This window comes from Passer montanus, unplaced genomic scaffold (genome assembly GCF_014805655.1).
Source record: "Passer montanus isolate IOZ18808 unplaced genomic scaffold, ASM1480565v1 scaffold33, whole genome shotgun sequence".
Taxonomy (NCBI): domain Eukaryota; kingdom Metazoa; phylum Chordata; class Aves; order Passeriformes; family Passeridae; genus Passer; species Passer montanus.
This window is the reverse complement of record NW_024368041.1, coordinates 8,687,823-8,710,202: the sequence shown is the minus strand read 5'-3', so window position 1 is coordinate 8,710,202 and position 22,380 is coordinate 8,687,823. Positions and strand designations below refer to the sequence as shown.

Below are 22,380 nucleotides of genomic sequence, written 5' to 3'. Positions count from 1 at the left end.
TCTCCATGTTTAAGATATTAAGATGTTGATATGGATGATTGCCAGTCTTACCTTAGGTTCTTCCTATCATCTAAATTCACTTCTTTACAGAGTTTGCTGTAGTCTGGGCACTTGACTACTCAATCACAGGTTGTCTTTCAAAGGTCCAACACTTTTATTTTGCAAAATTTAGCAGAAACCAATGTAGGAATCTTAAGGTTTACCTTCAAATGGCTCTGCACCAATTTTTTAAAATCTCTTGGAGAATGCCCTGTCAGAACTCATTTGATTTGTGATTTTTGCAGCTGAGGCTGCAGGGTGATGTGGTTTTGCTCTGTGCTCTCCCTGCTCTGCTGCACTGATGGCTCACCATGTTCATTGTCTGTGTGTCTCAACTCAATTAGCAGCTTGCTGCCAGCCAGAGATAAGCCCATGGATAGGCATTCTGGTCATGGCAGATAAAAGCCCCAAACAATAGTTCAGTCTGATGTTGTCTGATGTCCTTTACTTGATATAAAAATAGAATTTAAAACCACTAATGAAGCAATTCAGGGTATTTAGTTGCAAGTCAGAAGTTTTTTCATCCTTATTCAAGTGCAGAGGATAGGAGACATCCAACCCCTTGGTAGCTGATGCTGTCACTGCCTTTCCTTTTCTTCTGCCATCTGTCCCCCACTCAGTCACCCATGTGAGCAGATCCCTTGGTGTCTCCCAGTAACTTACATGTGCCAGGAATTTTGGAGCAATTTTAACACTTTTCCCAGGAGGGAAATAGGATCTTGGTATATGACTCTTGTCTTTTAAGCTGAGAAAAAACAGGTAGGGAAATGTAGTGCTCTGGGCTATTTTGCAGTCTCATACCAGCAAACCTGGGAAATGTGTCAGGCCATTCTTCTGACAGAAAATGCAGATTGATTGTATCTGTGCTATCTGACACTGCTGACCCAAAATGTACCAGCATGCCAGACCCTGGGAAAGATTGCAGTGGTAGTCAACAGGGCTCAGAAGAAAAAGGTTTCTAGGACTGGGCCTGAGAAAAAGCAAGACAAGGGAGCTTTAACCTGGTTTGGGTAGTACAAGGAGGAGAGGAAAGAGGAACCATCTGATATAAAAGCTGTTCTTTTGCACCCTAAATGCCCTGCTGTGAAGCACAGTTTTCCCATCCAGGTCTTGATTTTAAAAGCATTCCAGACTCATGGAAACAGCAGTGAAGACCATTCGGAGGCAATCCTGCCAAAGAGAGCTCAAGGCCATCAAAAAGCTGGCATGAGTAAGGGGGGTTTTTCTGCCTCAGCTTCCTGCTGTGCCAGGGACAATGTCTGTCACTTCTGTCACCAGTGGACAAGTGTCATTCTGGGCTACCACCTCACCACCTGCCAGGTCAGCTTGTATGCCAGTTAGACTAGGGCTCTTTTGGGGATCTTTCCTTACTTCCTAGGGTTTCCCTCAGCATCATGTGAAGGACTTTTTTCTGCCTCTGCTACCACAGCAGAGTAAGAATGCAATACAGCTTACTGAGCATGGCATTTCTACCCTGTCCTTGCTATACAATGGCACTGGGGCAGGGACTTCTGCATGGAGCTGTGGGTGTGCACTCAGGGAGATCTGTGGATGCAAGGAAGGAGGAACCTTAGAACATCTCTTGTGCAGGACTTCTTGCTTTTTCTCTTCTCTTCCAGGACCTCCACTAAGTTTCTCAGTGCTTTTCCAGGCATCCCTGGCCCTTCTGTAGACTCGCAAAATGTTTGTATTTTTCCTGTCACCCTTATCTCAGTACTGATCTCTGGCCTATTGCTTGGAAGTGCAGAGATTCAATAATCTAAATATTAAACAGTAGTTATTCCAGAGTCTGTGGAAATCAGGCATGCATTCCCTTCTCTCTGAAGAGCTGTTCTCAAATATTTGGTAATGTCATTTTTTTAGTGTTAAAAACCCTGACTCAAGCTTCTCATTAGCAACCATAAAGCGATCAGTGCAAGATACTGCAGATGTTCTGTGAAAAATGAAGTTCTGAAGAAGAGAAAAAGATGGTGGGTAGGAATATAGAGCAACTGAAAGAAATGTGAGAAAAGATGCATTTTTAATCCTTATGGGTAAAAGCCAATAGCTGAAGAAAATAAGGTTTTTCCAATATGAAATTTGGGAAGCTGTGTGGGAATCGTGGTTTAGAACCATATTGCTTTGGATACCCTAAACCAAAAATTTAGCAGAACACTGTCAGATTTTTCTTACATATCACAATCTTAGAGAATTCCATTAGCATTTACCAGGTGGCAGAGCATAATGAAACCAGAGCATAAGCTTTAAGGGAAGAAAATAAAATACCAAATGAAGCAAAGCCGAAAAATCTAAGATTCATGAGAACATTTGGAGACGGAAGTGTCCCAATGTCTTGCAAGAATTGGTATTGAAGATGAGAGAGCAAAAAGAAATCTGTGCACTGTTGGAGTGGGGTGATTTCTTACTAGTAACTGTTCAGTTAGAGACTAGAGGCGTTATTACCCAAAGCCTGGATTATAATTTTGTAACCAGGATCCCTGACCACATGTAGATATGATATCTAAATTTACAGCAAGGGATTTCAGACACACCAGAAATGCTGTGGCTGGCTGGCTAGTTTCAGTAACAAAAATACATAAACATTATGAAGAGGTGGTGTTTATAATTATATTCAAACCAGGGGTAAACATAAAGGGTGGCATTCAGCTGATTTACACAGTAAACCTCTCCATGGAAGCTCATCACCAGTCTGTCCTTACAGTTAAAGAAATATCTCTCCAGGTGCTCCTGACCAGCTTGAGCTATAAATCAACCTGCTTTAAATCAACCTGAGCTGTACACTAGAAGCACACATTCCTCTCTATAACTAAACCTCACTGAGGTTTAACATTTTGTCCCACAGCACAAAAATTTGTCAAAATGATACCAAATGCAAATGTAGTTTGGCCTGCCTATGGCAGATCTAGTGTTCAAAACAACTTCATAGGAAATCTGTTTTGGAATAGATTACAGGCAACTTCCTGCAGGATCTGCTCCTAAATTTTGGAGGAAGGGATGGTGAACAGAAAAGTGATGAGCAGATGTATATATAAAACACATAAAGGTTCTTAGCTAGATCTGCATTCTCTTGGCTTCAAATGAAAACAGATATAGAAGAAAAACTCAAAGAATGGGGAATAGCAAAATAAGTAAAAAATTTACCAACAAAACAGTCTGTGATGTTCATACAAGAAACATTAGATTCATGATCATGCATAGTTGTAAATTACTTCTTTTCTGGGAAAGAATTTTTTTTGAATACTCTTTTTAACACAACAAAATAGTGCAGTTAGTAAATATATGAGTATTAAATATGTAATTTCTAAAACTAAGAAAATAAATTGACCTGAATAGTATGTTATTTGTGACAGTAACAAACAAGTACTGCCATTTGGTGGTCTGGAAATTATGCACACAACAAACTAATCAGATTTTTAAGGCATAATGCTGCAAATAGGAATCATGTAATGTGCTGTGAAAATTATGTAAAGTAATGGCAAGGGTGATTCTAAAATGCTGAAGAACACATTCAGATCCTCATTTGGCATAGGTGATATATATTCTTGAAGTCTGGACTGCCATCTGCTGAAAAACAGTTAAATAGGAAGCTTTGACTTAATAGGACTGAGTTTTCATTTTAAACCTTGATTTTCACTCTATTTCTTTCTTCCAACCCTTAGTGCTCTATGTCCCATGAATAACAGTGAGTAAATTTCAGATTTTCTCCCTTTCTGTCCCTTGATTCCCCAGGTCAGGGGCAGTCTTCCTCCTGCTCATCCTGTGCTTTCATCAGTTTCTTACCCTGTGATTTTCCTGTTACAATTTTAGAGCCAGACTCAACCAGTCAGCCCACACTGCTCCTCTACAAAATGAAATTAGGCAGTGCAGACTCAGGCATGGTCCTGTTGCCAACTGTCTTGACTTTATGTTTGCATGGCCAATACGGGCATAGGTGTGCCCAAAATAGGGGCAGTAGCAGCAAGGGGAAGATGAACATTCTTATCATCTTTGCTGAGCAAGGGGGGCTGACGTAAGAAGGGTGGAATCTGAGTGACATCTTGCATAAGAAGAGGACACAAGAAGACTTGCAGGTTTCAAAACCATCCAGATCCAGACCAGAAGAGGCTGGGCTGCATAGCATCAATGCACATTAAAATTGATGGCGTGCTCTGAGCTGCAGTGATAATTATTGCCGAGGCTGAGGAGGACTGCTGAGATGCGAGTTGATTAACTCGTGGGTGTTTGCAGTTGGTGTTTACCCTTCAGATATTGGTACAGCAGGAGGAAAGCAGACCCTTCCAAGATGGGTCGTGGTTATGGGCACTAACACGGGCATTTCATCCCTTCTTACCCCGGAGTCCTGCGGGAAGGAGCCCGGGGCGAGGCTCTCAGGGCTCCGTGGGTCTGGGGCCTGCAGCTCCCCCTCAGCAATGGCGCCTCTGAGGAGCTTTCATGCACTTCCTGCAATGCGGGGTTCTGGCCACGATCTCTTCTCAGATTTGCCCTCAAGATTATTCATAACAAATTGTGGTCTTCAGTACGATCCTCTCACCCTACTTTTAGTGGGTGTTTTGTCCTGCATGACCTCTTGTTCTCACGGGTGGGCTCTCACTTGCAGCTGGGACTTGCAGCGTGCTCGGTGCCACACAGAGAGATCGAACAAGCAGTACCCCCGACAGCACTGAGCAGCTGTCCCTTGGTGTCAAACCTGGGATGTTTATTGACCGAACTCCTTCATCGCTGTAAGACCCCTTTCCTTACATCAAATACTTGGCTGCGATCGACCTGAGCATCTTTGAGCTGCTTTGAGCCTATTTCAAAACTAGGGAGATGCAACCCCTCACTCTGTGGAGCACTGGTACCCTCTAGTGGTAAAAACGCAGGCATTTTTAGGCAAAAAAGAGATTCCGATTTCACTACTAACTTATCTTCTGTCTTCCTTTTGTACAAAAATCTGTACATCATCTTTAATTGACAGCGGTGGTTTTTTTTAAAATGACATCGTAATTTCATGCCTTTAGTTTAAGTACCTATGATGTAATGCCATGATGTAATTTCCTTGGACTGCTCTCAGTGTGTTTCACCTTTCATTAAATCATTAAAATGATGCTTGTGAGTTGATGGGTGACCAAATTTTCACATGGTATAAAGAAGTGGCTGTAATGGAAAGTACCAAGCAGCAGCTGCTCAAGGCTTTAAATGGGATGCTGGTGATGATACCACTACAAAGGCTGAAGTGTGGCAGAGCATAGGTTGCTTATAGTTAATCAAAGGAATCATGATGTCTTTGCTTAGTTTTCACCAGTTTACTTTTGGAGATTTGGGACAGCTGTATCATGGGTCTTGGGAAGCCAGGGAGCCACTGGCTTTATTTTTGGCATGGCAGGGACAACAAGACGTGGTGTGACAAAGCTCAAGGGCATGGGAGGAGCACCACAAAGTTGCTACATGAACTGCCAAATGTCTTCAGAAGCAGTGGTGTGGTTATAGGTAGATGGCAAAAGACACATTTTCATTTGTTTCCTACCAGCTACATCACCTGTTCTCTAGAGCAGGGCTGGGGAGTGGGAAAAGGTGAAACTTGCCAAAGAAATCCAAAATTATTTAGCATGAGCAAACACTTTTACTTCTGTTCTAACCTCGCTCAAAATGGCTGATCTGAAATTTTCCTGTCATAAGAACAGTGAATTTCAGAGAAGCTGCAGCAAAGTAATCCTTCAGGGTTTGCCATGAAGTGTTTCACTGTTGACTTTTCCTTGCATGTAGGGTGCTAGTGGATTCTGCTTGGAGGAAATTCCCCCAAAAACCAGCAGGAGCTATCTGGAGCTCACCTCTGTCCTTTCACTCCAGCTGCAAATAATTTGCACATTCTCAGAATACCATTCTTTAGCCCTAGGTTTTCTCAGACATGAAGGAAATGAAAACCCAAGGTTTTCATGTTGCTGAGCTGAGCTGAGTCCCTTGTCACTGCCTCCTCTGCAGGCTCTGTCTGCTCATTTCACCCAGTGAAACAAAGTGGAGTTTTTCTCAGCAAGAGATGAAATCACACTACAGGAACCAGATTGAAATTCAAAGCAGGTAGTACACATAAACACAGCTTGATTCTTCACAAGCTTTTTTCCCTGGATGATTTCAGTACCTAATGCCTATCATTTCTTTGATGTACCCTAGCTATGAAAGTAGAAGATCCAGAGCTTTTACAAAGACATCTTTCTAATTTATTCATTAAACTCAAAATATTTCCATGGCCACCTGCTCCTCTGTTCCTGTGGATCAAGTTTTGGAAACACATTAAAATGCCCATGATCTGGGTACATGAAGTACCAGAATATGAGCTTGCCCCTTTGCTTCACAGTAATCACTTCTATAAAAGATTTTGAATAGCTTGAACCTGGGAATAATTTTGCAAAGCAGATCAATTAGACTGAATTGGATTTTCCAGCAGTGGGAGTTAAATTTTTAGTCAAATCTCTGTGTTCTGGAGCCTCACAGACAGAAAATAACACAGGGGAAATGATTTATCACACACTTTGTTTACTGGAGAGCAGAAATTTACCCTCTCTTCTTACTCTTTCAAACCTTTTTGTCTTTTCATCTGCATAGAAATGAGTGCAAAAAAATAAGAAGAAGAAAAAAAAGAAATGCAATGCAGTTTTCAAGGGAGGGGTTGTCCCAGTGCTGCCTTGTAGTGAAGCATTTGCTGTTTTCCCATGCCTTAGGATGTCCAGGGAGATCCATTGCATGGTAACTTCAGTGCCATTCTGGGCAGCACACAGCTTGGAATAGACCTCCTGAGCAGCACAGTCCTCTGCATATCATAAAACCCCTTCCCAAAATGCACTATCACCCATCTCATTCATGAAGAATGTGGGTTGATTAAAGCATGTCTGTCCCAGGAATGTTCTGACTCTTGCCATGACTGGCAGTGCCCTCTGCTTCAACCTGGTTGAAAGCTTCTGATCTTCATAAGAACCTAACTCATTCTCACCAACAGGAGCAGCCATCGCACAGAGGTCTCTACTCATGATGTTATAGGCAATGTCTCCAGTGCAAATTCAGAGAGGATTAAAAATGCTGTGCTTTTTATTTCATTTCAGGTTTCTGATTGTCTTGGGGTGTTTGATCTTAGCAGTCCTGACAACTTTCAAGGAGTATGAAACAGTTTCTGGAGACTGGCTCCTCTTGCTGGTAAGTAAACTGTGGCTGCTGCATCACCCTGGTAAGGTGCTGGAATTGAAATCAGCCCCACCAGCAGGGATGGGAACCTTGCTCCCAGTTCTGCATGCAGTGGTGCTTCTGCTCCTGGTCCTGGAGCAATGATTGTACACTTACATATTGGAGAGTTCCCAGTCCAATGTTAACACCAACTGAATAAAAAGTGAGGTTCCTGAGCAAAAAGAAACTGAAAGACCCTCTCCTGTGGCTTTTAAATACTGCCTTTTCAGCATTTGTCTAACAGTCCTTCCATCAGATTATCAGGAAATTTCCTATTGACCATGCCAGACCTAAGCACACTTGAAAACTATTTTTTGGAGTAATCTTTCAACAGTTTTGATTTATTCTAAAGTATTCTACTAACCCTAGTATTTCTTTCAAGGGAGGTCATCAGAGTTGGACTCATGCTTGTGTCCAATAGCAGCATAACTGAAATTACTGCAGGCAGTGCCTTTGAGAGAAAATGTATTCACAGCAAATACATTCCAGATTGCTTGTTCTATAAATGCTGAAGTTCATGCTCAAGACTTTATTTCAGCAAGGCCTCCCATTTAGCAGGAGAATTAAAAAAATAGAGAAAAACCCTCACTAAATATAAAAATGCAAATTCAACATTTCATGAAAATAACCCTAAAAATGAACTTCCTTTGCTCCCATAGCTGTCATAAAATACAGGGCACAATGTCTCACTTAACCTGGCCTTGTTTAAAGTATCTCTAGGGAAACTGCACACCAAAATTAGTTCAGGATCTCAATTTCCATTTCCCCTTGTATCTCCAGAGACATATAGATTCGAGCAAGATCTAAATGCCATAAGGAATGAAAGGTGAATTCCCCTTGCATGTTCTTTCTCAAAAAGTGCCTGTATGAGAACACCTTCATCCCTCAGGGAATGGGAAACTCGCTTTTGGTCTCTGTTACCCTGCTTAGGCCCATCTTTCACATTTGAAAAAGCCTGAGGTTATCTTTCCTTCTCCTGTGCTTGTTTTTATGTGGGTCTCAGCAGTTTTAGAAGCTGTGGGTAATGAGCATGAGGAAAAGTCCCCTTTTCCCTCTTGCCAGCAATTCACAGAGAGGAAAAGTAACCATGTGCCCCAGGCTGCCCTTGGCACCTCACCCTGCTGAGCCCCTCGGAGAAGATCTTTGCTCCCCATTCCCTCCCCATGCTTAGAAAGGATCTGGAGCAAGGTGGAAAATCCTGATCTTTCATCCACCAGAAATTTAAGGGAACAATATATGCCTTAAATTTGTCTTACATATGTCTTTATCACTGCTTTAAATTTGTGACCATATGAGTATCCTGTATCCCGTTCTCTGGACAGATATGGCTGCATGAGCTGCTGGTAGCTGACTCTGGGGGTGGTACAGAGTGCCCTGGGGACTCTGCAGTTACACCTCACATATGTCTGCTCATTTGAGTGGAGCAGGAGGTCTTTCTGTGCAGTAATTGTCCTTCCATTAAGGCAGGGTAAGAACTTCACATTTACCCAACAGCAGGGGCAAGTCCTTCCTGTACATACTTAGCAGGCTGGAAAACTATGTCCCCACTTTGCCTTGCCCTGTCATCAATATTGATTCTCCTCCACTTTTTTCCTCTCTGTTACACATATCCTAACACTTGCACCTCATCTGTTTCCTTCAGCTGTATCCTTGCGTCCAGAATTACTGCAAAATTTGTTGTGAGACTAACAGTGTCGTTTGTGTCTTGATACAGGAAACTTTTGCCATTTTCATCTTTGGAGCAGAGTTTGCCTTAAGAATCTGGGCTGCTGGCTGTTGCTGTCGCTACAAAGGATGGAGGGGGAGACTCAAATTTGCCAGGAAGCCTTTGTGCATGCTGGGTAGGCACATGCTCTCTACTACTGTTTTCCTCATTAATGTCCCTTTTCCTTTTAAGCCAGTTTGGGGGATATCAAAAAACTGGTGATTGGCAATGCAAAGAGCATTGAAATCAGATCTGCCCTTTATATCAGAACTTGTGTCCTGCTTGGAGTAATTGTTTGAAGTAGCCAGCAATAACTAAGAGACACTTGGCTACCTAGTTGGTGAGAAAAAAAAAAAATTAATCCTTCTACTCCTCAGACACATTTTCCTTGTCCTGAGCCTTATTGCACTTTTCTTAACCCCATCCTCAAGAAGGTGCTCTCTGCCTTCAGTTTCAAACCCAACTCTATGCCATCTTCCCCAGCTCCCTTTCATATTTGTGTTTTGTTTTACAATTGTATTGTTGGTCTGTATTTGCAAACAAGTATCTTTCTGATTTCACCCATGTTGTCTTTCAGGCTTGGAAGGCACTGCCTATAATTATCCACACAATTACTCATTATTCATGTTTGAATACCCTCCTGCAACTACTCATTATATCCACAAACCAACCAGCCAATATTCAGGAGCTCACTCTGCCCTGAACACTGGTCATCCCCATTTGTTCACTGATTTTAGGATACCCTCACTTGTTTTCATTCTCTTCAGGCCAAGCACTCAGGGTTATTTCTATATTTATACAGCACATAACACTCTGGGAGCCCTGGTGCTGCATGAATACAAGCCTCTCCTTTTGTTTATCTGATGGATCTAAATGGTAGTCAAAATTGTGACGAATTTTCTTTGTGCATCTGTGCTATTCTCAATTTAGTAATGCTCCTTTGGGTGCTACTGTTGTAGAGATATTTCTAGTAGGTTTGTGAAGGCAGTAGATGTGAGCAAGTGGGATTGATTCTGTCTCATTCCTTCTCAGTAACAGTGTCATCTCACTCCTGAGTATGAATCTTCATTAATATCTGGGTAAAAAACAGAAGATATCCTGGATTTATTAAAATCATTTCTCTTTTGCCACTGGTAAAAGTTTGTTTTGAAAATTATTGGAAGTGAATAAATCAGAAATCCACTTTTTGGCTGGAAAGAGAGTATAAAGACAATTCAAAGACTGAGTGCCCAGAGAATGTTTGAAGCTGTTTGGTACCACTTTCTTCTTGTATGTGTATATAGGATCAAAAAACAGGGGAAAACAAGGAAAAGAAAGGAAACAAAAAGAATTTATTCACATTTCAAACCTCATCATTATCAACAAATTGGTCCTGCGAGCACTTCCAAAAAAATAGTAGTACTGACTTCAAGATTTTAGCAGGAAAACTCAGCCAAAATAGTAAAATGGTAAGTGTATCATCAAACCTGAATTTCTCATCTGCTGACCCCTTCACTGTGGTGTTCCAGATGAAGTTAAGGCTGATTTTCTGCCAGCATTAGGACACTGTTTCCATGCATCCCTAAGCGAGCTCAATGTCTCAGGTCCAGTGCATTGATCTGTAAATAAAGGCCAAGGATTTCCAGGAGGTTCTGTGCCTGATACTGAGTGTGGCAGCTGCAGATATCTGATTAATTGGCAAGAGAAGGAATTTTCAGGCAGCTCTGAAACTCGCCTAGGGAAATTTGCAGCACAACCAGATGGGATTAAGAAGCAGGTGATTGGGCCACTTTTGTTGGCAGGCTGTGTTCTTTTTGCCTTGCAGATATCTTTGTGCTGATTGCTTCAGTGCCAGTGGTTGCTGTTGGGAACCAGGGCAATGTTCTGGCAACGTCTCTCAGAAGCCTCCGCTTCCTTCAGATCCTCCGGATGCTCCGCATGGACCGGCGGGGCGGCACGTGGAAACTTTTAGGATCAGCTATTTGTGCACACAGCAAAGTAAGTGAGGAGCTTGCAGGGCTCAAATGGGTCTTGGGGAGGAAGATTAAAAGGAAAGAGAGGGAGTGCACAGGTAAAGCAGTGCCTGGGAGTAATGGTAAGCAGTTCAAAATACAGGTTTGTTCTTTCAGCTTTATTCTCTTTTCCATTCTCTGAACCATTTCTGCCCCTTGTTTTACCTTTCTGTGTTCAATAGTGGTGCTGGGAAGTGAGACCATGTTTGTTCCCACACATTACAACCAGAATTTTGCCTTTACTGTGAATGGAAGCAGGGACATCCCTTTTACAGTGAAGGGTGCTGAAATCCTTGACAAAAAAGCCTGGGAAGTTGTAACATTTGTGGTGGCTTCTCAGACTTGTCTGATCAACAGATGGAGCAGGCCTCTGAAGGGATGGAAAGAGGCTGATTAGCCTGAGAAATGTGCACAGAAATGTGGTTTCCAAAGGAGCTACTGGTAAATTTTTTCTTTGGAAGCTTAGGTCAGACAATACAGAGATGAACACAGTGGGAACCCAGACAGGCAAAAATTTCTACAGTCATCTTTTCTTGGTCTAATTTGATGCTGTAGTCAGACACACCCTGTCTTACACCAGACAAGTATTTGTGTTCTTGCATTTTCACAAAACATTATTACAAGTTAAAAACTATCTGCTTAAAAATCCTCTAGATTATATTTCTCATCTGCACAGGATGTATAAAAATTACATATACTCCATGACATACTGTTCTTTCTTACCCATGAATGACATTCCTGACATTTTAGGGGGTTTTGAAAGTTAAAATGCCAGCTGGCATAGCATATTTAGACTTTGCTTCTGTGTAGGGACTAATGGGGATGCCCATGCTTCCTTTCTTACGAACTTCTGCTTCTTCCTCATATAAACTTGTTACAAGACAGGTGGCAGATAAACACTTATGTCAAAAATGTTTCTCGGGAAACAGATCATGGAAAAGTCTATGTAACAAAAACATTGTTTAGAAATTGCTAAAGGCTTCACTGTGTGAGATTTCATTCAAATATTCCTTGTTTGGTTCCCCACCATGCACTTTTGGACCTCAGCTGGCTGAGGGAGATTGGAGGGGACGGTGAGAACTTTGCTTTACTGGAGACAACGATGAAATAATTTTGCTAACAATTTTTTTCTGTGACTGCACACCAGAAATTAGCTAGGAAAGTTTTTTTTCACTTATCTCAAGATTCAATTACAAAGTTATCAGCTACAACATTTTTTTTTTCAATACAGTGAATTGAATTGGATGAATGACTAATATGAATAATAAAAATGAATTGGAATATTGATTTTTTGACCTCTGAGTACCTTAAAAAAAAGTTTCTGCGTTGTTTCAGATATTGCTGGCATTCTGGGATTTTAACTTAGGTGGCTGCATGCCCCACCTCTGTGGGGCACTCCACTTTAGTCATTCTCTAAAACAGCAAACTTTGGGGTTTGCTTGCAAACAGACTATTTTCAAGGTTTGTTCTTATTGCATGAATTCATTTTGAAGGCATCATTCATGATGGGATCAGCTTTGATATGGCTGAAGAGATGGAAGTGCATCCTGCAGCCTTGGCCCTCTGGAGGTAGGGAGAGGGCAGAGCTGTTGATTTGCTTACCAAGACTGACCAGGCCCAGGGGCAGAAGGAAAGGAAAGAGTCAAGGTGAGGGTCAGAGCCCTGCATCCCCCTGTGCCACGAGTGCAGATAAGCACTCAACCCAGCTTAATGCAGAGCCACAACTGCAGATTCCTCCAGGCTGCTCCTGGAAGGAACATTTGGTGTAAGGGCCAATTCTTGTAAATCTCTGCATTATTTCCCACTAAGCGCTGAGCTGTGCTGGTCATGGATGTGACCAAAGCCAGCAGTGACAACTCTGCTATTACCCTCTGTGCTTCTCTCTCATGATGTTTACTCTGACACTGTGGATATTGAGGCTTTTTTCAGCCCCTCTGTGTTCATTTCTTTCTTTTGCAGGAACTCATCACTGCTTGGTACATTGGGTTCCTGACGCTCATCTTATCCTCATTTCTTGTTTATCTGGTTGAAAAAGATGTTCCTGAAAAAGATGCTAATGGGGTAGAGATGAAAGAGGAGTTTGAAACCTATGCAGATGCACTGTGGTGGGGGCTGGTAAGTGACTCCAAAAATACCTTATTCCCTTCTTAAAAACTTCATATCCAAGAAGCGATAAAGTTTAGGGATTACAGTACAAGTGCTGTTATATGTGGGTGAAAAGCACATTACACCATAACACACAACACCTTACCAAAGTAGGGGTGCCCCTACAACCAATTAACAGAAACTACAACCCTGCTGATTTTCATAAAAAATCCCTTAGGTGCTTAATTTCTTTCAGAAATCAATCTGTGTTCCTGATGTCTGAGAAACCTCTTTTAGAGGAACATCTCTTTAGGTGTAACTGCACTGTGGGAGACAGAGGTATCATGCCATCAGTGTCCTGCAGTGAGAGCTGTGTTCCTCAGAAAATGGCAGAGCCAGAGCTGCCCAGTGGATGGGTCTGAGCACCCAAACATTTGGTGCTCTTTGGGCTGTCAAAGAGGATCAAATGTTTGGGCAGTTGAGAAAGACACACATGACAGGTTTGGTTCTTATGGAGGCAGTGACTGAAGATGTCTCTGGGTTCAGATGGAGGAATTAAAAAAATATTTCTGTAAAGGTTAACATAACAATTCTCATGTCTTGCATGCATTCTCCAAAGATCGGGGAATGCCACTGGTGGTAGGATACTGAACAAGAAGGACTTTTGATATATCTGTTCTTGTCTTTTCTGATTAAGAGAGGAGTATTGGTTTGCACCACTACTCATGCAGTCACAGATATTTCTGCCATTCCAGAATTCATGTTGCTTTGTTACTGATAGTTAAAGAAATCTATGTCATGCTGTGACTTAAATTTAGCAGCATATTTTTTATTCAATGTAGTTCACCCATAAACATAAAATACTCCCCTTCCCCCATTATTAGTCAAAAGATACCAAGTGTTGCCTAGAACATGTGGATGTTTCCATGTCCTTTTATATCCAGGACATTTAGATGGAGTCTCAGTGGTGAGAAAATGTACACGGTTGGAAATTAACAATTATGCCGGAAAGGAGAATGTTTTCACAAAGACGTCTTTGTTTTAAAAAGACCAGGATTTCAGGTGGAGGTAGTTCTGACAGGTTGTTAAGGATCTGCAAGCTGTTAAGTGGCAAATCCCATTCCTGACTGTGTACTGATGGTGGGCAGGAGATTTATGTGGAGCTCACTTGCAGCAAATGCATCTGAAAGAGGCATCTGCTTTGAGACTAAAGCCATTCTCCATGCAGTGCCTTGGGATTATGATGCCACCAAAAAATTGGTTGACTCATCCTCAAGATCCTACTTCACCAAGCTGTGCATGAGCACCCTCAGGGCTAATTGAGTTAAACAGCTTTCATGGTGACATTTACACAGAGCTGTTGTCCTTGTTTTTCTTACATTAAACCCTGGTTCTTGTGCCTACAGATCACCCTTGCTACGATCGGATACGGAGACAAAACCCCTAAAACATGGGAGGGACGGCTGATTGCAGCCACCTTCTCTCTCATTGGAGTGTCTTTCTTTGCTCTTCCTGCAGTAAGTACCTTCCCGTCCTCTGTTAGACACAGCCCAGTGCTGTGCACTTGGAAAAAGAAGGTAAAGTTAATAAAATCACCAGTGGAACCAAATCCCTTTTAAAGAAGTATTCCAGATTCTTGAGTGGGTCTGTATTGGTAAATGGAACTTGTTTCTGCCCAGCTTTGCACAGAGACTGTTGGGAATAATATGTCACCCCAATACTCCTCAAATCACTATGTGGGCATTGTCTGACAGTGCTAGTTGGCACAGTACAAAATTAAACCAGCAAGTGAACAATCTGGGAAACCACAGGGCAGTTCATGAGACTGTACACTGGCATGTGGTAATTTACTGGTATTAGCATTACCCCCACAAAACATATTTTCAAAGTATTTGGGGTCCACTACTGTAATAATTAGAATTTGATCCATGTTATCTAGCCCTTTATTTTATTCGTCTGTAATGTTCTCAGATAAGAATGAGACAAAATCTGACTGAGCTGGGCTGAATAGCAACAGAAACTGCCCCAGTCCCAGATCTTAGGGTATTTTTCCTCTAGATCCAGACTTGGAAAGAATTTTATGGAGGATGACAAGTCCTGCACTCTCAAATCTAAAGCATGGTCTAGCACAGCCCTTGTATCATGCAACAGAGTTTCAGTGGAAGTGGAAAGTAATACATCAGCTGGACACCACCAGCTTGGAAAGGCAGTAGACATTCAAGAAGCCTGCTGAGGACCTTTAAATGGTTTGGTGTGGCCTGTGGTCCTTGAGAGGATCATGACATCCTCCTGTCCTATGAGTGGAGCAGCAGGAAAAGCATGGGAACTGCACAAAAACTCCGTATAACCATCTCCGTCTCCACCCACAGACCTGCACCCTCTCATCATTAATCCCTTTTGTTCTGAGTAAGAAATGTCTAAAATCTTGCATCACTGTATGCTTTCAGGGCATTCTGGGGTCAGGGCTGGCACTGAAGGTCCAGGAGCAGCATCGTCAAAAACATTTTGAGAAAAGAAGAAAGCCAGCAGCTGAGCTCATTCAGGTTTGCAGCCACTTTCCTCTTCCTTGAACAAGCATTGTGCATGAAGACTGCTGCATCATGTCAGCAAGGGCCACCACTCCTCCCCTGCCCAAATTCATTCATTTTTTTGCACTGAGCTGGATAATCCAGAGGCCCTTGCAGTTTTGAGGAATCTCTCAACTCCCAGAATATCTTTCAGAAGAACAGTATCTTTTGAAGAAAGGATCTCATCTGCTAGCTTCTGTAAACCAACTGGCTTCTGCATCACTGCCACAAAATCACAGGAAACAAGCTGTTGAAAACACATTCTTTGCAAAATACAGAATTTTTTTTTTTCAGTTCTCTTGAGAAAAATGGCTTTCTGTGCAAACAGTTATGTTGTTATTGATGTCAAAACAGCAATAGAAGTAGAAAGCACCATAGTGTGTGAAAACACAATAGGCAGTGACAATTTCAATCAAGGCAAATAGTATATATGGGGTTTAAAACTAAACCACAACCTGTATCCTCTGTTATGTCACCGGATGATCCAAAAATTCAATGGGAAGAGAGCCCTTACCTCACTTGGACATCAGTTGTGTCTTTGTTATGAATTCAGGATATTAAGCTTAAAATCATTAGTCTGTGTACTGACAAATTTGAAATTTTTTGTTCTTATTAGATATGGAGCACATCCTGATAGCAGTTAGTAAATGACAGCATTTTCACAGAGAGACAGAGAAAGTTTCTGTGATAACAAATGGAAGCATTGGTGTTCAAGATCAAATCAGTCCTCAGGAGAAATAGGCTGAATGGCATTAAAATGCATGGCTGTTCTCATTAAAAACACACTTTAGCAAACAGAGGGGGCTGCAGGCATGAGTTGTGAATGGAATTTGATGGAGCTTAATTTTAAATTAAAACATCTCCACTGATTAGGTAGCTTATTTAGCTAGTGGATTTTAGGTTGGGGAACTTTTTTTTGGAAGAATTTTAATTTTAACTAAATGCTGAAGTAGAAAATTGCTCAGCAAAATTTCTTCTGATGATACATTAGGAGGCAAAGTATCTTAAGTACTTCCAGAATTACTGGACAAGTCCAGCAGTGCTTGAAGCTCTTTTAGACATACCAGACAGGGCAATAAACCAATTTTAGTGTAATGTAATGTCATGTTCAGTTAATGGTTCTCTCCATGTCCTGTCTCTTATAACAGCCCTCCCAGATCAAGATTCAGTGTCAAAAGCTTTTCCATATAGTGGCACGCATTTGGTATGGCTGATTAGTAATTAATTTCCAGATAGTGACTCAGATGCATTGTTATGTTCTTTGGCAGAGTCTGGCTGCAGTCAGCTGGGAAATAACTTCATCTAAACACTAATTATTTCCTCTCCCTTGTAATTTAGGCTGCCTGGAGATACTATGCTACTAACCCCAACAGGATTGATTTAGTTGCTACCTGGAGGTTTTATGAATCAATTGTATCATTTCCATTTTTCAGGTAAGTGCATTGTCCACCTCTCCATCATCATTTTCTCTGAAGTATCATCCAGGATAGGGAACACAGACTTTATATATCAATGAGGCTTTTGTAGGCAAGAGATGTTTTCCAGAAAACTCTTCAGAAAAAGAGGAATCTTTTCTGAGGTAGTGATTTAATTTCAGTCACCACTTCTGAGTTCAGTGAAAGTATTCCATACATAAAAACATTCAGATAAAATGGATGCTTATATGTTTATGGCTATTAGATTGATCCTCACTCTTCTTGTCTGTCCAACAGGCATCTTTCTCACATTTAGGTCTTAACATTTTAAAATGTTTTTTTTAAAAAACCTATATGGCCCTATGAAAAGCCAAGACTATTACCTAAAGATTATCAGCTGATAACAATGGGCATTACATATCCAAGTTAGTGCTTTAAACATTCCTCCTGGTCTTGCTGTTGTGCCTCAATCTGAAAAAAAGGTGCCCTTAAACTACTGTTCAGCTTAGAGGTCTCCATGTGTAGTTGTGCTCACTGCACTGATACTGGAGCTCCAGCTGTCGCTCAAGACTCACTTGAAATGTTTCAGACTCCTGCTTTTACAAAGGGCAAATTACAAATACTCACCCTTTCTTTGTTTCAGTCACAACACATTTTTAGAATCAATTTCACGTGCTTCAAAAAGGAAACCTCTACAAAAAAAAACAAACTAACACCAAAAGTGTTTAATTAAGACTCAGTACATTTCTTTCTTTATCTCTTTTCACTCTGTCTATTCCCACATTTTCTATTACAGAGTAATTTCTTCAGGATTTCTTGACTGCAGGGTTTTCAGAGAATAATTCTCAGATTCATAGGGAGTCTGGACTCATTACTGTGACTTCAAGCTTGCTCATTTTGTGTAGGTTCTTCTGTGATTCAAATGAAACCTGAAATTTAATAGGTGTGTTGCAAATGAGATCCTGGAAGAGAGGGCAGGGGAGATGAGTTCTCCCCAAAGACTGGATTGCCAATCTAAGCAGCACAGACTGGTTTCAGGAGTCTATATAACTTCTTTTTTTGTTTTATAGCTAGTTGAAAATGTAGCTTTTATTTTGCTTTTTCTGTCAGATATGGTCACAGCACAAAGGAGATAAGATATTAGCAGTAGACTAGCAATTTATGTTTTAAAAATATGCTGAATTTTTGATGTGATTCTTCTCTTCTTGCTTTCTTGTAATGCGTCCTCTCTTCTATAAAAGGAAAGAGCAATTGGATGGTACTGCCAGGTATGTAGCTGTCATTATTGTATATATATATGTTTTAATGCAGCTGTTGGAGGATGCAAGCTAAATAGTTCTTTGTGGATTCATGAGCTGTTAACTAAATCATGCTACTAACACCACAGGTAATCATTAAAAATTATTAACAAGTCCATTTCCTAACTGCTTGCTTTTTTCCCTAGTTTAACAACACAGCTAGAATGCTAATTGTACAAAGGCAATGTTGCTTGTTGATTGTCTGTAAACAGCTTTATTGTTTGCTCTGACTAATCATGGTCTAGATTTCTCCTTATCCATGCTGCAGAGCCCGGGTTTAGCATCCAGGCTGTTCTGGGGGGAATTTAACACTCTGGTTGCTGTTGTTGCTTCATGGTCTTGCACAGAGCAATGTTGTGGTGTGAGCCAGTGACAGTTCACCATGAACAAAGATTTGTTGACAATAAATACAGAGATGGGTGTCTGAGATGGAGCAGCAGGATAGTCAATCCCTCTGGCAGTACTGTAAAAGCTACATTAGGATTGAAGGCCTGGTGCCACCTGTGCTGAATAAAACAGGAAAGCTCCCCATCATACCAGGGTATTCACAAACAAAGAGAATTAAGGAATCCTCAGTCCGCTGGTCAGTCACTGAAGACTGCAGCCACTGTCAGCCAACCTGCAAAGTCTCAAATGGAAATGATATATTTATAACCCTCTTCAGATAAGTAGAAGAGGCAAATGCACATACAATAATTGTAACTCAAAACTTAATGTTAAAACACTATCAATGAGTCACCCACAATAAAATTCAATAGCAATTAAAGTATAAATAGTTCCACAGTGCTGAAACTACTTCAGTTTGCATCATCATTTACAGCACAGAGAAAAGGAACAAGAATCGTAGCTATATTTGAAAACTGACCCAGAGGTCAGGTCTGGAGTTCCAGTCCCTGGCCTGATGAATGCTTCTTGTTTTTTAAACACTTCATGCAACACATGACAACTTCAATAAAGGAAGTTGACAAAAAAAATATTAGACTTGCCGTTATTCTAGGAACTTTAGGGGTTCAAGCCTCATTTAGCAGAGAAGAAAAACCTATCTCAAGTTTTCTTACAATTCAGGCAAGTGCTCTAGTGGCAAATTATTGGGAAAGGATGTTTTTCTCCTCCTACCACCAAAACCATGAGCTCACCTCAAAGATGACTAGGTGGGAGGTACCCATTTTGTGAACCCACATGGACCCTAAGTGCTTCACAACCATGCCACTCCCCAGGCTAAGCAGTCATGAGCAAGCTCAGTTGCATTAATGCAGATGGAGATTTTAGCCATCTCCAGTCTTGGTAACAGCTGAATTTTGGTCTTTAATAGGTAGGGAAGAGCTTTGGAGCTGAAATCCTTTGAGTATGTCATTCCATAACTTGAGTCAAAATGTTCTGGCTGAGATGCAGCAGCAGATTAAAATTAGGTAAGAGAATGCATACTGCAGCTCACTGTTGATCACAGCTCCACTAGAGAAGCTCCTGCACCTGCAGCAGTTCTGAGTTACTGTAGCTTTCAGGCAGTAGAAATCATTTTATGTCAACACACTGAATTAAAAATGGAAAAGTATGACTCACAGCTCAAAATCTTTAAAATTATAATCCCAAAGCCCCTCATTCTAGCTGGATATAGCTTGGTTTTATTTTATTATATATATAATAACCCTCAGCAAAATCATCAGTACACCTGCATGGGAGCCTTCCTGCTAGCAGAAATGTGTTTATGGAATAAGGCACTCAATTAAAGGGATTGGAAACCTTCCAGGTAAACAGACATATGATAGTACTTGTGGGAACATCCACTGACTTCAGTAGAAATGTGATTGAGCCATAAAATCTGGTTGTTTTGACAGTACCACATCCCATCTCTCATAAAACTCTTATTTACAAACCAGATAATTAAAAAAAAAAATCTTCCCTCTGCAGTGATTTAATATAGAAATTATTACTCATACTCCACTGAAGTTTGTGCTTTGGCTGCATTGAAACAAATAAGCAATAAGGGAATGGGATTCTAAAGGGGAGACGAGCCCATAAGTGTCCTCAGTCTCCAGGTTCTTCCATCAGTTAAGTACTTAAAGAGAAAGTAAATGAGTAGTAATGCTGCTGTAGTAATCAATTGCATTGTCTGATCCATGGTTGACAAAGGAGAGAGAAGAATTGGTCCAAAATCTTCACAGAAGCTTTTAATAAACTAAAAATGAGGCCTGGCTGTCAGGCCAAATCAAATTTGAGGATGGGAAGTGCTTTAAGTAGCAGAGTTTTTAGTGAGTAAAGTGAAAGCTCTTTAGGAACTCCACAGTTCTAGAGCTGAACTCCATGACAGATCCTTCTAGGATCTCTCTTGGATCAGGAAGAAGCAGGAGCTGGCATGATGAAGTCACAGACAGATAACAGGACCTTGTTCTTAGACCATTTGAGAAGAACACAGGGGTCACAAATGTGTGGAAAAGTCCATTTCAAAGATTGGATCCCAAGGCAAGGCTGCAGAGAAGGACTTTTCATAGCGGAAAATCAAGTAAATTTTGTCAGCAATCTGAGGCTTTACTGAGGCTTTAAAGCTCCCTTTAAAATAAAGCTGTGAAGATATGAGATATGATGAAGAGGACAATGGACTAAAGCTTGACTCTGTCCTGTAAACAGTGAAATGGTAGCTGTGGTGCTGCTCTTAAGAACAGCATCTTACCTATGTGTAGTCCCCCAGCCCAGGAGGAACTGGGCTGTGCTCTCTGTGGCTCACTGATGAGGACTTTATTGACCTCATGCCAGAGGTGCCACTAGCTTTTTTTTTTTTTTTTTAATCAATGCCTAAATCTCACAGCCCCATGAAATCTCAGACAGCAACTGCTTTTCTTCCTGTATTGCAAAGCTTTTTTATCTGTTCGGCTCTCCAGAAGGGAGATTTATGAGGAAGAGATACTAATGCTCATTTCTGCAGGCATGCAGCATTTCTGCAATCAGTCAGCAAACATTTGGGAGCCTGACCTACATTTAGATGGGTGTTTGCTTGCCAGACATATTTTTATTCTGAGCAACTTTTTATGTCTATGTTTCAGGAATAAATGTTGGGGCCTGATTTTTCAGTGCAGTTGTTAGCAGCTGTTCCACTGACTTTGACCAGAGTTTAAACCTGCATGTACAGGCACTTTAGTGAAGAATTTTGAACTTTCTCTTAGGGTCTTGCTCCTGATCCTCATTGTCCAGCTTTAGAACTTGACATCAGGAGAGCATGTTCATTCCTAGATCTATTATTATGTGATGGCAGAAAAGTCATTTATCCCTGTTTCCTTATCTCTACAAAATAAATAATATTTCTGTGCCTTTGGAAAGCTGATTTGATTTTTTAAAGTGGTATAATGAGTACCTGTCCTTCCTATTACATGAGTATGAAATAATTAATGAAATATGGTGCATTTTTGTATTGCCAATGCTGAAGACAAAATGAAAATAAAACCCTACTTTACAAGGTATAAAATTTTGCTGTAAGCTATTCATCCTAATACATCTGCCCAAAACAGGAAAGAAAAAAGGCCACTCTGATCTGCACACTACATTAACTACAAATGAAAGGCTCCCATCCTTTTTCATAGAGCTTTTCATGGGTAATCATTAATGTCTCATCTTAATAACTTTTCTTCACTTTACAGTAATGTCATGATTAGTAGGGAGTCATTCTTTGGATCAAGCCTCACAAGAAAACTTAGGTATATATGTTCAAGTAACAGTTGAGCCTTATTCTTTTCATATTTCTTGCATGCCATTCTCTGCCTGCACTTTCTGTTTTTAGTACAGTAGTTCACCTAGCCACCATCAAAAGTAAGGGACAATAAGACTGAAAAGTTATTATGCATAAAAAGAAAGTTGCATGACCTTGCAAATAGTTAATTGTTCTACTGTTCATAAAACACGGGATATTATCCTAGGTTTCCCAATAATCTGCTTAGAAACAGGTAGTTTTCTCTGTTTCCATTGAATGGAAATTAAACTACCCTAGTCTGCAAAGAATTTTGAAATTTACTGTGAGAAAAATATACTATAAGAGCTAATACTGTTTCTTAAGTGGTCCCAACCCTGCCAACACAATTCATGCAAGTTACTTTGAAT

The 22,380-nt window shown here is 40.9% G+C and overlaps 1 protein-coding gene across 2 annotated transcripts in view; it reads left to right on the top strand.

Moving 5' to 3' along the window:
* The window catches only part of KCNQ3 (potassium voltage-gated channel subfamily Q member 3), a 191,228-nt gene that overhangs the window by 147,705 nt on the left and 21,143 nt on the right, over positions 1-22,380 (top strand). Inside the window, exons 3-10 of one of the 2 annotated variants that reach the window (XM_039715482.1) lie at positions 7,116-7,206; positions 8,948-9,074; positions 10,743-10,915; positions 12,889-13,044; positions 14,421-14,531; positions 15,462-15,557; positions 16,920-17,014; positions 18,238-18,264. In XM_039715482.1, coding sequence (XP_039571416.1) covers positions 7,116-7,206; positions 8,948-9,074; positions 10,743-10,915; positions 12,889-13,044; positions 14,421-14,531; positions 15,462-15,557; positions 16,920-17,014; positions 18,238-18,264 — 876 coding nt within the window. Of the gene's footprint in view, positions 1-7,115; positions 7,207-8,947; positions 9,075-10,742; positions 10,916-12,888; positions 13,045-14,420; positions 14,532-15,461; positions 15,558-16,919; positions 17,015-18,237; positions 18,265-21,923; positions 21,981-22,380 lie in introns of those variants that run through there. The other variant, XM_039715481.1, reaches the window with a different exon arrangement.